General features: G+C 33.5%; 1 protein-coding gene across 1 annotated transcript in view; it reads right to left on the reverse strand.

Annotated features, from left to right (window-relative positions):
• The window catches only part of ANO3 (anoctamin 3), a 150,252-nt gene that overhangs the window by 72,347 nt on the left and 62,182 nt on the right, over positions 1–15,723 (reverse strand). Inside the window, exon 4 of the mRNA XM_067296237.1 lies at positions 10,633–10,769. Coding sequence (XP_067152338.1) covers positions 10,633–10,769 — 137 coding nt within the window. The remainder of the gene's footprint in view (positions 1–10,632; positions 10,770–15,723) is intronic.

Here is a 15,723-nt window from a genome sequence, read left to right on the forward strand (position 1 = left end):
ACAAGACAAAAGCCCAGTTGATCAATGTAACCTGGAGAAAGAAGCTTTTGCTCAAGCAAAAATGTCAAACAAAACATAATGCAAATATTTGGCAAAGTTATAAAATAAAAAGAATAATAGACTTAGAATTTCTATCCAAATCTGGTACAAGTAGAGTTTCCTTTGATTTAGCCAACATGGAGGGATGTTTCAAGGAACCATTTTTCAGATTCTAATTAATAAGCAATGCCCTCTTTACAAAGTGGGAACAGCTGTTTAACAGACTCTCTTTCTCTCTCCAATTAATTTAAATAGCACAATTCACAGAAATTATAAATATTTTAGCTCCACAGATTTCAGTCTACTATTCCATGCACTAGATGAAACTTATGCCAAATTTTCAACCCATCTATAGCAAAAAATATTCTAGAACAATGAACTGGAACACTTACTGAAATATCAAGCAGCTTTTAGAAGTATGTAAGAGTAAATGACATGGTATGGTAGGCCTGAAGTTTGGTGCATTTCATTAATAGCACAACCACTAGCAAATTTTGGAAGTGACTGAATAAATAATGACGTATAACATTATACTTTCTTTTTTTTTCCAGAAACTGTATACCAGTGAAAAGCTTCAGTTAAAAATGATTTAGAATTTAGCTTTATAATTAAACAAATCACAGATCAGTTTTAATGTTAATTAAACTCTTTGTTGTTCCCACTTTAAAGTTCAGTAATAAATAAATAAATAAATAATGCTGAAAACTTCATTAAGCCCCTGACTGCATGTATAATTAATCTGGGCAGAAAGAAGAATAGTAAAATCTGAAACTTTCACAGTTACTTAGGCTACCTGAGGTGATTGCCAAAATACCTCAGTTTCAGCAAAGTAATACAGCCAGGTCTAATCATTCAGAAGTCAAATATTCTGAGAACATTAAAGAGTGCCTTAAAATGTACATAAATAAAGCAAAATACATTCATAATTTAACTGTAATCTAGTTGTGGGGGGGAGGTTGGTTTTGCATCACTGATCCCTGAGAAATATATATTTTTTTAACTTTGGAAAGGACTAGAGGTGAAGAATGTCTATCCTCACGCTATAGCATGATTCCAGAAGTGACGGTTTTGTGAGGAGGAAAAAAAAGCCCACAAACACAAAATGTCCAAAGATTTAATTTAAAAAAAAATCAAGATTTGAAAAGACTGCATCATCTCCAAGTTATTTCCTATCACGTGTGTCTAAGTATATATTATGTATCAATCCCTTAATGAGTAATAGGTACTAGCTAGGTTAATTCAGAAGTTAATTCAACCAAAACCCCATTTAGAATTCTGATCTCAACATTCAACAAGCCTCAACAAGGCTAACATACCAGCAAATATTTAAAGGCTGATAAATAAATAAGTAAATAAATATGTAGAGACTCTAACTTCAAATGCTTATTTATTCACTTATGGATGGTGAATTTATACATTACACTGTTCTCAAATATATGTGAAACCACGAGGTATCTAAATGTAGACAGAGCACCTCACAGCACTGTATATTCTCCCTCTTTTTCTCTTTTATAATTCCTAGTCTTCTGGTTCACAAGGGGATGCTATGGTAAGGTCTAAAATTCTTCCTCTCTTCCCAAGCATCTATTCCCTATTGCAGCCATATCTAGTATGTATAATTGTATTTCTATAAATAGCTCAACAAACATTGTTACATTGGGAAAAATGGTGATGAAATCCTGATACTTTCCCGTTGACTAGTCCAAATGTTTAGACCCTAAATGGTGCGACAGCAAAACATCGAATACCTTCGAACCACTATGACAGGCACTCTATAATTTGCTTATAAATAAAAGCTACAGGAAGAAGCTTGCCTAGGAAAGAGCACATACTAGGAAACACATATAATATTGCCATCTAGCATTAGCCCAATATTCAGCTATTTCAGATTAGGTTTCTATATATCTGGTAACTTTCAATGAATTTCTCTTCCATAACTGCCCATTCCTTGACACCGCCCTTGAATCCACATAACCTTTCTTTTTTCACAACACCTTTGACCAGGATCATCCACAGATCATTTTTGGAAGAACCACCTCCTTTCCTTTGCTTTGAATTCAGGCCCAGTTAGCTTTATTTGATGCTCCATAGCTACAATTCTACAAGCAAATAACATATCTTCTTACTAAACTTTACAATTAACTACATTCAGATATTATCTATTAAAATATAAATGCAGAGAATATAGATGTAATATTAATATTATTAAAATATTAATATAACATTATTACCTATTCTGTAGATTGAAGTTAGAGTTTAATATCCAACCACACTTTAAAGCATTCAAATCAGGGCAAGAATCTAACCTCTTTTAACATTCACCTTCCCCATACCAAGGGACCTCTTCACTGGAGTTCCATTTTCTTATCTTAAGCTCACAACTTCAAACATTACTCATCTGACCAAATCATGGAAATAGTCTATAGCTTCTTGTTCAAGTTCTTCTTGTGTTAATTTCTCCATGGAGATTAATAAAAAAGGCAACCTGAGCACTCTTAAATTATCTTGGCATTGATTTATACAATGAAATGCTATGGACAACAACTGGTTATTTACACAGAGATCCTAAATTGTGAAGCGTTACTTCAGTATATTCGATTCATCACTTGGATGTTAATTTACATACTTCTCATTATTGACTCTGGTTTGAACAGTGACCCAGAAATTTTTAGTTAGGCAAAAATTCAAATTACTTCAATGTGAAATTTAGCCTAGAAAAATTAGATTCTACATGTATTTATTTTAATAAATTAATTTAGCTTATTATCAACACACAGTAAATCAAGTCTGATGTGAAAAAAATGTGTAACTTGTTTTAGGTATAATAATTTTACTAGCATTTTCTAATGTATAAATGCTAAATAAAGAGCAGAAAATAAGACCTTTAGTAATTATATTTTAGGATTTGCCTCATAGTATCCTGAAATTTGATGACAATGAAAATGAGTATGATTTTTACATATTTTAAACATATGTACACATGTACACGGTAGCTGGTAAAATCACCTGTTAGTAGTTATTATAGCACCATTTGTTACTTGTTTCCTGCTGATGCACTTTGTAAGTTGCTCTGAAACAGACCTAAAACAGTTTCCTCTACTTACATCCCAATCAATAGTTACAAATGACATGTGAATAAAAGCACAATTAGAGCATTAGGCTGGCAGCATACACCAACCGTACTGCAATTCTCCTTAAGCTCAGTCTGGAGCAGGTTATTCCAACCCAAAGGTACCCGCATGGGAAGACCCAACACTTCCACTGGAGTGCAGCTCAGGGAGGAACCGTCTGTGTCTGAATTTCTGACTTCAAGGACTATGGCTTATTTCTTATAAAGAATACAGGGAAGGAAGTTACTATATATAAGAACATCAGTATCTTCAGCAGTGGGAACTTTCACTTACATAAGTGCGGAATGATACAGTGCTCAAGCATTAAGCCCCCACAGAACGGCATGTTTATTTTGCTTCTACTGTAGACAGGATGAAGTTCAACTTTTTGTCATGTAGGTGGTGTAATTTGGACTTAGACTTGTACAATTATTTAAAGGAATGTAAACATACCAACAGACTAGCATCCGTTATCCAAAAGGTAAATGGATGCTCACAATTGGGGCTCAAATTCTTTCTGTTACAGTTTGCACCCAAAATTTTTTAAGTTTCTCTCACCAAAATCTTTTTATTTCAAAGTGATGATGCTGAGAACAAAATTTATTTCCTCCCTTAGAAAGACATGCTCACAATGACAGCTTGTGAACTCTATGACAGCTAAACTTGTTAAAGAAAAATCATTTTGATAGACTGTTACCACTAATGAAGCAACATATTAAAAGAACTTATTCAAGTATCCCGAGTTGTTTTGCCAGGTAAATGAAGGAAAGGGGGCAGAGGCAGGGAGAGGAGGGGAGAGGGGAAGGTCTCTTGCTAGGGCAGTTCCTACTGCCCTGGGGCTTGGTAGGGCACATCTGCATAGGGACCACTTACACGATTCTGCTTATGAGTTCATGACTCACCCTTCTTTGAGATTAATATTGACATTTAAGTGCTGGCAGTCTGTCAGCAGTCAAGCTCACTTAAAGGATCTCCAGATAATACATGATGGATCAGAAATAAAACTCCCACATAAGGGAGGGCCATGGAAAGCCATTGACAAAATTCCCATTGGAGTCAATGTGGCAAAAGAGCACTTAATTTGTCTAGTATTATGCACAGATAATGTGCAGAATACACATTAGGAATGTAGTACAACTCAGGTTAACCGATTTTTTTGCCTTAGTCATAAAGGTTGAAGACATTCTTCCCTTTAATTCTGTAGCATTATCATTATATTTTGTCTATAATCTATGCTAAGTTTAAGGTCAAACTTCAGATGTCGAGGTTTGAGAAGTTTACTAGAAATAAAATTTAGCCACCTACCATCTGATTTCGCCATCATAAGAAAATCTAAACTATTTATAAAGCATTCATGAGATAATTTGTACTATCCAAAATGGTAGCAGAGTGACTTTGCGATGAATTAATAGCCTCCAGCATATAAGTACACCAAACAATATTCATTAGATATAATTAATTTACAAGTAAACAGTTATTCTCATTATTAATAGCCCTTCAAATTTATCTTTTAAGAGACATCCCTGTAGAAACCTGGCTGAGAATAATCCATTTCAAAATTTTATGAGTACTATTACAATGTCTCCGACATACACAAAACAGCACGAAAATATTACATCAGTATTCTATCCCAGCACCCCCTTGCCAGTAGCCTTTTTTTTTTTTAGAGACAAGGATGTAGGGAAAAGTTGTAGAATCAGAAAACATCTGAGAAAGAATGAAAGGGAAGTAAGATGGACTTTAAAATGTATTTGCTTTCTCAGGGAAAAGATGTATGTATGTTCACTGACCTACTGCTGACAAAATTCTCCTTTTTGTAAGCACCACTATAATATTTATTAGCATGGAGTCTTACAGCCCAAATGGAAAGGATTGTATGGAAGTCTCTACAATATACTCCATATGCTTGCATGGAAAATTCAGCTTGGAATGGATGAGTGTGTGAGTGGAGAAATGAAGCTTATAATTTAAAATACACTAGTAGTGAGAGGTCAGGAAAGGAGAAATAATTTTTCTGTATCTCTTACTACCTTCCATAGAAGTTGATTTTTAAGAGATGTTTTAGAGACAATGATGGATTTGTTCAGGACTATTAAATCATGTGTGAGACTGAAGTAGTCATGGAAACAATTTGAGGAACTAAGACAGGAATTCTGACAGAGGTAAAATTCGACACGTGAACTTCCTTGGTAATGTACAAAATAATCACAAAATCTAAATGAATAGCTTTCCAGTTCTAACTGTAGGTAAAATGGTTATTTCTCACACAATAAAATTTTATACCAATATAATTTACTATTGCTCTTAGAAATTCATAAGATAGTATTAAGTAAAATGATACTGATTCCTGGCTGATTGATGAAAACCATCTGAATTATTTTGATCACTAATTTTCCCTAATACTGTTAGTATGAGTTTTGCATTAATGGCTTCAGTAATATTCAACCTGAAGAATGCCACCATTTCAGTGATCATCATCTACATTCAGAGCTTATGACTCAACTTTTAGCTTAAGGGTTCTCCAAAATGTGCTTTCTGAAAAATTTTCTAAGCACATTACTAAGTTAGTAGTCATCTTTTTGTGTTTGAAGAGGATTTTCAAACGGATAAGCCAGAAATATTAGATCTATTATATTCTTTCTTTCATTTACTTAATTGAAAAAATATATGTTGATTGATTTTAAGTGTCTATTGCTTTTTTTCCATTTGTGAATAACCATGAGTATAATAATCTAGGAGAGAAAACTGGGGACAAATTTGCATATGTGAACATATCCATACTATCTCAGGCATCAGAAGCAACATCACCTGGTTAACATGACAGGCTGCCATAATTAGCCACACTAACGTATTTTTGTACATACTGCATTGTACTATGTAACACTTCTGCTGGTCATTGAACAGAGAGGAAGATTCCAGAAATATCTGACATTCCTAATAGATTTGTAGCTTAACTTTTTAGGAGTGAACTGAAGAATTAGTCATTAGTTTAGCTTCTTCACAGAGGGCAATTTTTTCCATCTTCCTTCTATTCAGATTCAGAGTGTATTTCCTCATTATAGAAAAGCTGCACAAATAACACATATATTTGCTTCAGGAAAGGAGCAGGCTTAGGAGATCTTATGCAAAATTTGGAAAGGAAGCCTCTTCACATATAATGTTACTGTAGGAGGAAGCAAGCAATGCAACCGTGTACAAGAACCATAATTACGAAGGTAACTTTTGTTGCACCATTTCATTGATCATTCTATTTTGGGGTAATGATTTTATCTATTATTCCTTTTAAACCATCAGCCTACATTATGTACTTGTGTGTTATTAAATTGCATCAGCTGACTACTGCTTATCTATCAGACTCCCTTTGCTATTCTTTTTTTCTCCTACACTGCTGTCACCTGATACCATCTTGTGCTTATTTATACACTAAAATGTTTTTACAGCCAGACCTTCTCTTTAAGCATGCACCCCTAGCTTCCACTCAACACAGGAGCAGGAACTGAAATCATGCACATGGTATCAGTGATCAGTTCACAGGATTAGACAGCACAGCACAAATCAAATTTAAGAGAGTCAGTCACAGAGTGGTGCAACTTAGAATGGTATGGAATTAAACAGAAAAAAAAGCAGAAAATAATTCCTGCAAAAGTGTGGAAAATAAAAGATCAAGACTGAAGAACATTCTCATTCTGCAGCTATTGTATTTAATGTATTCCATTTTTCAAAACTACCTACATGGAATTTTGTAAGCAAAATACCTCTTTTGCAAAAGAGAGAGGAATGTTCAAAGTCAGAAATAATCCGATACAAAGACTAAACAATATATTCCAGATTTTCAGTGGTAAATTTATTTTTTAATATTTACTGTAATCATTTACGCTGAAAGTACTGCATTTTGCTCAATCTAGATTAAATTTTCACCAATATGTCCACTTGATTAGAAACAATTCTCACTGTGTTTTGGGCAATTGCTTATTTGAGGTCTTATTTAAAATTCCTCAGAAGTTATGTAAAATTTTCAGAGACTTGAACAGAATTTGTGTCAGATCCTATTCAATACACAGATGGTTCTGTCATGCAGTATTATAGTGGTATCAGTGCATATCAAAAAACTCGACTTTTACATATACAGCATTTCTTTTTAATGCCTGAAACCATAATGAGAATGTGTGAAATTTTTCCTACAAATCCTTCCTTTGCCTTGCCAGATAACACAATAGATTACCTGTATAAAAATTTCATCTGACTGAAGAGAGTAGCACAAACATAGTAAATGAAAGGAAATGGAAGTGGTATTTCTCACATATTCCTCCTATCTTGCCACTACCTTTGTGAAAATAATTGGTACAGAGAAAAGAATTCACTGCTACTGACTTCACTCTTTCTCTGGACATACGTTGCTTCCCATTCAAGTGATGAAGTCTATGTAGCCTGCTTTCTTTTCTTGGTGAAATTAGAACATTCCAAATATCAACCCTCCATTCAGGAACCTTCTCATTTTCTACATTTGACTTCCAATATTAGATACCAGTTACATAAAATTTTGCTCAGCAGCCACTTGTTGGTATGGTTCCTGTGTATGAGATCCCTTGGCACAGTCACACACACACATGCAGTCATATGATGCAAGAAGATACTTTCTATACAATCTCAGTACCGATTGATGATGAAAAGACAGAAGAGACGGATAATGAAGACAGCTTTTTAATGCATTTGAACAACTCATAATTTGTCAATATAAAATTTGTGGATACTGAAATAACACCAGCCTACACTAAAGTGGAATATGAGTTATACCTTATAAACAAGGAAACGGGTAAAAAAAAGATGAGTACCAAGAAGAATATTGGCATCCAGATGATACACCAAAACAATCTGATGTTTCTAAAATTTCACAACTGCAGCAATGCAAATCGGCATTATGGAAAGCAACATTCATGTATGCAACCTGAAATACTAGACAATTCCTGAACAAAACAGGTATCAGTTTTCATCACGTCAGCAAGACAAGTTCTTTGTTGCTGAATTATTCAGGTAGCTCATCACTGAGAGAGATAATAATATCACAAAATCACTAACTGCAAATAATTGTTTTAGTAATTTGTTCCTGAGAGTCTCAGGTGTAAAATAAGCCTTCGAAAACAAGCCTAAACTAAAATTGTTAATAAGCAGAGAAGAAGAATGCACTTCTATTCTTGTACAGTTTGTCAAAGAATTGTTTCTGATTTCCATTCTCTGATCAGACTAAGGAGACTTTGTAAAGCCAGATCAGTTTATTCTACAAATATATGAGAGTACTTACCATTTGTAAAGCTGTAGAGCTGTTTTCTCTACTTTCCACTGTAAGTTTCGACAATCTCAAAGAATCAGAAGTCTCCTTTTGCTAGTTTTATACCAGTTTAGGGCAAAAGTTTCAGAAAGAAATTGTCAGAAAGACTTATACAATAATCCAAAGGCAGAGTAGTACCCCTTCTTTTCTAATTTAGGACTAATTTAAATCCCCTCTGCCCTTTTCCTGTGGAAGCAGGCAACCAGTAAACCCAAGGAAAATCCTGCTTGGTTGCCTTATTTACAAAAACACTATAAAAAGCCTGTAAGCAGAAGGAAGTTTCCAAAGTAATTGCTGTGATAAAAGGAGTTGTCAAGGCTGAAAGCCAGATGCTGCTTCCGAAGACTGTTTTTAACTCTACTTTGCTCAGTAGATCAGGCCATACAAAGACTGAGACATGAAAAGTGTATTTTTGTTTAAAATTAAGATGAATACAAGGCTCCCTTTCAGCTTTGAAATAAAGTTAGCTTACTAGCAGCCTATAAACTTTGTATCTGTCCTGAATGAAGGGCTGTAGGAAACACAGTTAGTGGTCATTTTATATTTTATACAAAAACATAAAAATTATTTTGCTTTAGCAAAATGATGTCTTATTTATCCATCATTAGTCTCTTCTGTAGCTGCCCTGCCTGTTGTTACTAAAAATATTTAATTCTCTATAATAGAGCTTAAATCCTGCAGATTCTTCATTATTTTTTCTTTTAAATGACACTTAGCATAAATGGCTTTATCTAAGTAATAAACAAAATCAAACAAGAATAGCCATTAATATTTCTTTCTTAATTCAGCTGGCCTTGCAAAAACAGACAACCCCCCCTCACTAATACAAGAAGTTCTCATTGCAGCAGTGTAGATTAAAATATAATCCTGTTTTATGATTACAGAAATCTTATTTTCATGCCAAAAATGCTTAAGGAATTACCGATCTATAAATATCATTCTTTATAAAACTATCTAAAAGCTATTAGATAGCTATTATTATATAAGTTTTTTTTTCTAAAAGTATCCCATGAAATGTAGTTGTCTCATAGATCACACCAGCCTGCTATCTGTGTTCCAGAATCCTGTAGTAATGATAATACAGTGTGGTTGAGAAAACAAGCTTTACAATAATTATAAGATTTTTATGAAACATGCATTTAATGCTAAAATCACAAAATACCAAAGGCATAATGGATGTCAGAACTCTGTAACAGCCTATTGCAGAGTACGGTGCAAGTAGATCACAGAACCTTAAAGTAATCTAGGCAATTCTAGATTTGTAGCACAGTATTATGCATGCTTTTAGATAAAAAGGATCAGGAAAACATCAGTAAAAATTGTACTGCAGAGTACACTACTTCTAATACTTGAGGAAGAAAAGAATGGAGAACCTCTTGAGGTTAAGTCGTATGTCATATGTTTACAAGCAATTATGCTTAACAGAAAGGAGAATTAAGGATCTTCCAGTCCAGAGTGGGAACAAAAAAAACCCCAACATATTTTGTATTAAAAATCAGTCATAATTCTTTGGTGTTAGAGTGGATAAACTGTTGTAGAAAAAGCATTATAATGAATACTGTGCTTGGTGAATTACTACGCAAGAGAGTATGTTGGTTTTATATGGTTAGGTGGCTTTTCTGGTGCTTTAGTTGAGCTTCCTGAAAATATTCCCACACACTCCTGTACTTGGCTGATTTTTATCTTTCATTCAATGTGTCCATATATCATTTGTATTTTTCTTAGAAGGAGAATCCTATACTTTAGATCACTTTTCACTGATCATTTGCTACATGAAATCAGTTCTTCTAAACTTTCCTAACTTCCTGAAGCCTCCCAGCTGATATTGACTCTTCATTCCACACTGGGACTACTATGTCCTAAATTCTCTGCATTATAAATGTTTTTTTAAGAGGGCTACTGTCTCTTGGACTAGTCAATAAGAATCACTGTAATCCTTCATTCTATACAATTTTCGGTCCCTTTTACTACAGAGAATTCCATTCACTGCTTCTGTGGGTCAAATTATAGTATGGGAGCTTCCTAAAATTCTTTCTACGAAATACCTATTTAAGTTGTAACCTAATTAAACCCTTTAAAAAAAAAAAATTCTGTTTTTAAATTATTTACATACATTGTGACAACTGATACAATTTAATAAAGTTCTGCAACCATTACCTTTAAAGATGATTTAGTTCGAGGTTCCGTTTTCTGTCTGGTAAGCTTACTTTGAATAAGCAGTGACTGATCTGTGCGAGTATCATAATTCCCATGTTCTGAATCATCAGTGTATGTGTCTTTGTCCTTTCCTATGTCTGAAGGAAAGACAGAATGAAACAGTAGGCTCATTTTAGGTTATTACAGAGAGAAACTAATAGTAATGTTACAGCTAGAGTTGATGTTGAATATTCCTTTTAAGTGTCCACTTTTCAGTGACTTGTATTTTATCTTTTCCTGCAAAAGCTTCTTATTTGAAATAATATCATGCTTGTCTCAAACTAGAAGCAACTTTTTTTTTTTGTAGAAAGCCTACAGAAACTTTTTTCTATTACCATCCAAGCGAAAAAAGCCCACAACGTTCTTCACAGCAGTTAAAAAAAACCCACAAAGTGATATAAAGCAAATATTCAGATGTTTTTGTACTTGATTCACAATTGTTGAGCCTCAAAACATATTATTAGATAGACAGGTGCATCCTGGAGACAGAATAAGGTCTCATGTTTTAAACTTAAATAAGTGTACCTGATGGTGGTAGAAGATAGTTGACACTGCAGAGTGCATGCTTTACTCTTCATTGGGTTTGTTTTTAATCACTCAACAAAAGTGTTTAAAAAATATCTGCACATCCTAAGACAGCTGCAGGTGACGGAAGACCTTCCTCAAAGCTTGCTAAGATTCATGCTCAGCCATGTTTCTTTCTGCATCATCACTGCAGGCAAGTTAGAGGGACTAGAGTATGTCTCTGAGTCGCTCTACATCCTCCCTCAGGAGGGAAAATTTCTTTCAGACAGTTAATTTCTGTGCACATTCTCCATCTAAAAAAATCATGCCAATATTTGCCACATATGCCCAACAGCAATAAAATGAGGGGTAATGTCTGTACAACATTGGAATGTGTAAAAGTATACAAGTGCTAGAGCAAACCTGACCATTATTATGTGTAATTTTTAATGCATGTTGAAAAGCAGTTAGTTTTGAAAAAACATTTTAAAGATGAAAAAATGGAATAATTATTCCCACACAATTATATCTTGGGTAAATTGCAAATAGAAATATATTCATAAAAGTTCCCCACAAATCCTGAGCCAAGTTCTCATCTCAGCTTTCACATGAACATGGGAAAAATTAGAGTAACTGGGAACAGCATTTAGCCCAGTAATTCTAAACCCAAAATAGAAGCCAAGAAACAAGTCATGGTTGCTGTGGGAACTACAATCTTGAATCTCCTGAATTTTATATTCCTAAAGGCTCATGCGCAATAACACAGCAGTTTTCATTAAGTTGTTCAACCAAATTCTACACTGTAAATATTACAAACCCCCCCCCACAATTATCTCACGTAGCTTATACATTACTGATATGGAATATTAAACTGGAACATTTATGGAGATTTCTTTTTTCAGCCATTTAGCCACTTGCATAATAATTACACAAAATGAGTTCTCAGTAAATTTTGGTGTGGATATAAACCTCAATAAATCTGTGAAGGGATTTTTTAACATATGAAATAACCCATTTTGATTGATAGAGATTCTACTTCACGGATTTTGTTTATTTTAAACAATGTTTTAATCTAATATATGGATTTTAATCTAATATATGGTCAATAAAAATGAATGCAGTAAAAAGACTGTGAAGAAGGTTTCAAATAGTAGGTATACAAGGTAGGAAACAGGATACTTAAGCCACTGTGCAGATTTGACTTACTCCCAGATGTGATGAGCTGTTAGCTTTTACTGGAGATCAAGACCTTGGAATAGAAGCCAGTAAAATGAAAAGAAGAGAAAGGCATATGAAACCTCAGCTCTTGCATCTAGATAGGCTATCTGAGTTCAAAGGAAGACTTATATAAGTAAAGTCTACTTTTATGAGGGAAGTTTTGCAGAATTTGACATGATGAGTACATCTAATACTCCAAGAAAAACTTTACAAAAGTACATAAGGTTTAATTTAAATAATTTACAGTTAAGGTATGAGTTTCCATTTTTTACTGAACATAGCATTTCTTCTAATTATTAAATGTTTTTACATTTTCAAGGACATAGCCTTTAAATTGCAGCATATATTTTCTGCTACAATTACCTTCCTTTTAGATACCTGCTATCTTGTCTGAAATGCAAACACAATAATCATAAAAATATATAACGAAATTTAAAATTAAAAAGGTAGGTTTCTTAAATAAAATTTAAAAATAATTGCTGTTGTATCTTTTAACCATTGATGATTTATTTTATGCACCTGAAGAAGTGTCTTATAAGGTAGTATCAACAATATAATAAAATGGGCAGGAATGAAGATCAAAACATAGCATTTAATCATCTCACTTGAACAGCTGTGGTTATTTTACAGGTGTCTGAGAAAATATGTTAGACTGAAAGCCATAGTGAAAAGTATATATGTGTGCTTTTTTCTTAACATTTATGCAGCTATAGATATTACTGTCACAAAACCCCCTAAAATATACTTATGTAAATGCTTTGAGCAGAATACCTGTCCCATTCACCTCTTTTGCAACATATATCACAATGAAAACTTTAATATAATTAATTATACTGAAAGAAAAGTTAAATAAATTTTGTCACATTGATACACCAGAAAAGGCTAGAAAGAATAATTGTGCATATCTGTGGTTTTGGGAAGCTAATTTTGTTTCTTATGTTGAATTTTTTGTAAATTTATTTTGACTAGGTTCAAAATTTTCCAAGAATAAAAAATGAAATGTTTTGGTTTAGACAAAGACCTCAAGGAAAGATGCCAGAAAAGAAACTTTTAACGAAAACATAGTTAATGATATTTTACAATGGCTTTTACTGTAATAAAGTATTCATCATATTTATTAAAAGAGAAACCGTCTCTTTTGTAATTTTCCTACTCATCAAGCCAAAATGACATTCCCTTACAGACAAACTTATATGGTCCAAGATTATCTTGAGCTTGATTGTTCCTAGAGCCACCCACACATACTATGTTACAACAGAAACTCCGTGATTTAACTCCTTAAACATGCTTTCAGTAACTGCAGTTTTCAAACTTCCATGATATTTTCATATAATGTTTATCTAGAAAATAATACAGTTTCTGCCATCCTTTCCACCACAATCTCTATTATTTGGTTTTGCATTTTAACTGTCACTTGGGACTACCACAAGCCAAACCAAGATAGCATCCCTCAATGCTGTGGCTGGGCTTGTACCGCCCAAGGATGTTTTTAATTTAACCTACCCCTAATCCATATCAAAACAGATTAGCAGTCTATGTGATTCACATTGTAAGTACCCATCTTTAAATTCAAACATAGAGCATTTATTTGGCTGCAGCTTCCACAAAACGTCATGAAAACAACTGCGCTCCGTCAAGCCCTTTCCCTCTGCGCCGTGAGAGAGTTGCTATTGACTTCATTGTTCATTTTCCATCATGCCTTCCCTGGCCTATGGCAACTAACGTCCAGAATATGTTTAGGCAATGTAAAATCTGGTAAAGTTTCAAAGTTCATAATTCTTGTTTATGCAAATATTTTTCTGTTTCTCCCTTTCCATGGTATCAAATAAAAAATTGTAAAACAATTTCAGCTCTGGTGGGAAGATTTCTGGCTAAAAACCAACTCTCCTATAGTAACATTACAGTAAATGACAAATCTATGACAAATCTAGAGGTACCTGAAAAACCTGTGAACTCTCAGCAAAGCCTTAAGAGATGTTAAAAAAAAAAAAAAGTAAACAAGAAAATTGGCATTATTTGGTAAAGAAGAAAAAAAGTCTCTGCAGTGAATAATATTTTCAGATTGTAAACAGGAGGATAGGGAAGATAGTATATGCTCATGTTGATGCAATCAAAGTGACACCAAGGACATCTGCCTCCATTCATAACCATTCTCTTTTTTGTTTTTGAGTTCCTGGAGAGAATACTCTTTTCTCCAAGACTGTTCACGTAAAATATTATTGCAATAGCAAACAAGATGTGCACAACCCTTTATATGAGCTCATTATGTGAGTTTTCAGAGCACTCACTAAAAGGAGACAGGTTTAAATATTGATCCTACAAAACCTTATATTTAAAAGAATATATGTTTGCAGAACTGAATACAAGTAAGAAAATAAATAATGTACAAAGTAACTATAATGAATTTTTCAACAGTTAGAATATCCAGGAACATATCTTGCTGATGAATTTAAGTTACCATTTAATTGTGTTAATTAAGACTCATTTAGTAGTGAAAAGCTTTTTGAACATTGTCACTTAACAAGTTTGACTCAAAAAATCATTAAAGTTGAATATACAATTTGTAAGCCCCAAATGGCCTCACAGAAAGGAAAATCAATGTTATTATGACTTCAAGCATTCTTAATTCTCCATCAACAAAAGGAGAGTTTCTGTTTAACTTCCTCTAACACTAACAAAAATAAGACAGAAAAAAAAGAGAAAAAGGCTGAATTTTAAATAAAGCTTAGATATTAATTCAGAGAAAAGGGAGAGATTTTCTTATTCTAGATGCTGACACCAAATCATATTTCACTGAAGCCAATGGGAATTCTGCTATTCAATTCAGTAAGACAAGGATTTCTCTTTAATTAGGTACATATTTACAGCAGGTGTATCTATATAATTGTTAGCATTTCTGAACACACATACAAATAATGTATAGTGGTAACATGAATCCACACTCAAGAAATGATTTTAAAAAGATTCAAGCATTAAGCAAGAGGATAACAGATCTATTCTTCATCAGAGCTGTTGGAAAACTTAGTAGTTGCTTTGTTTTACTATCCTGTAACACAGAAGCATGAAAAGTAACCTCAGGCTTCATACATCACAAAAGGTACCTTCCCTTTCTGACATATAGTTTTATTATGCTCAATGTACCAGAGTAAAATTTGCCCTGAGGGTGCTTATAGGATCAAGTGTTGAAGAAAATTTCATTTCTGGGACTCTTTTAGCTAAGAATAAAGAAGCAGTTATTTTAGAAATCAGTTTCTAGCTCCATACTTTGCTTCTTCATCTCTGTGCATTCTTAACTGGTTCGCTACCTTTCTTTCTATACTTTTCTGAAGG

Source organism: Apteryx mantelli, chromosome 4 (genome assembly GCF_036417845.1).
Source record: "Apteryx mantelli isolate bAptMan1 chromosome 4, bAptMan1.hap1, whole genome shotgun sequence".
Lineage (NCBI taxonomy): Eukaryota > Metazoa > Chordata > Aves > Apterygiformes > Apterygidae > Apteryx > Apteryx mantelli.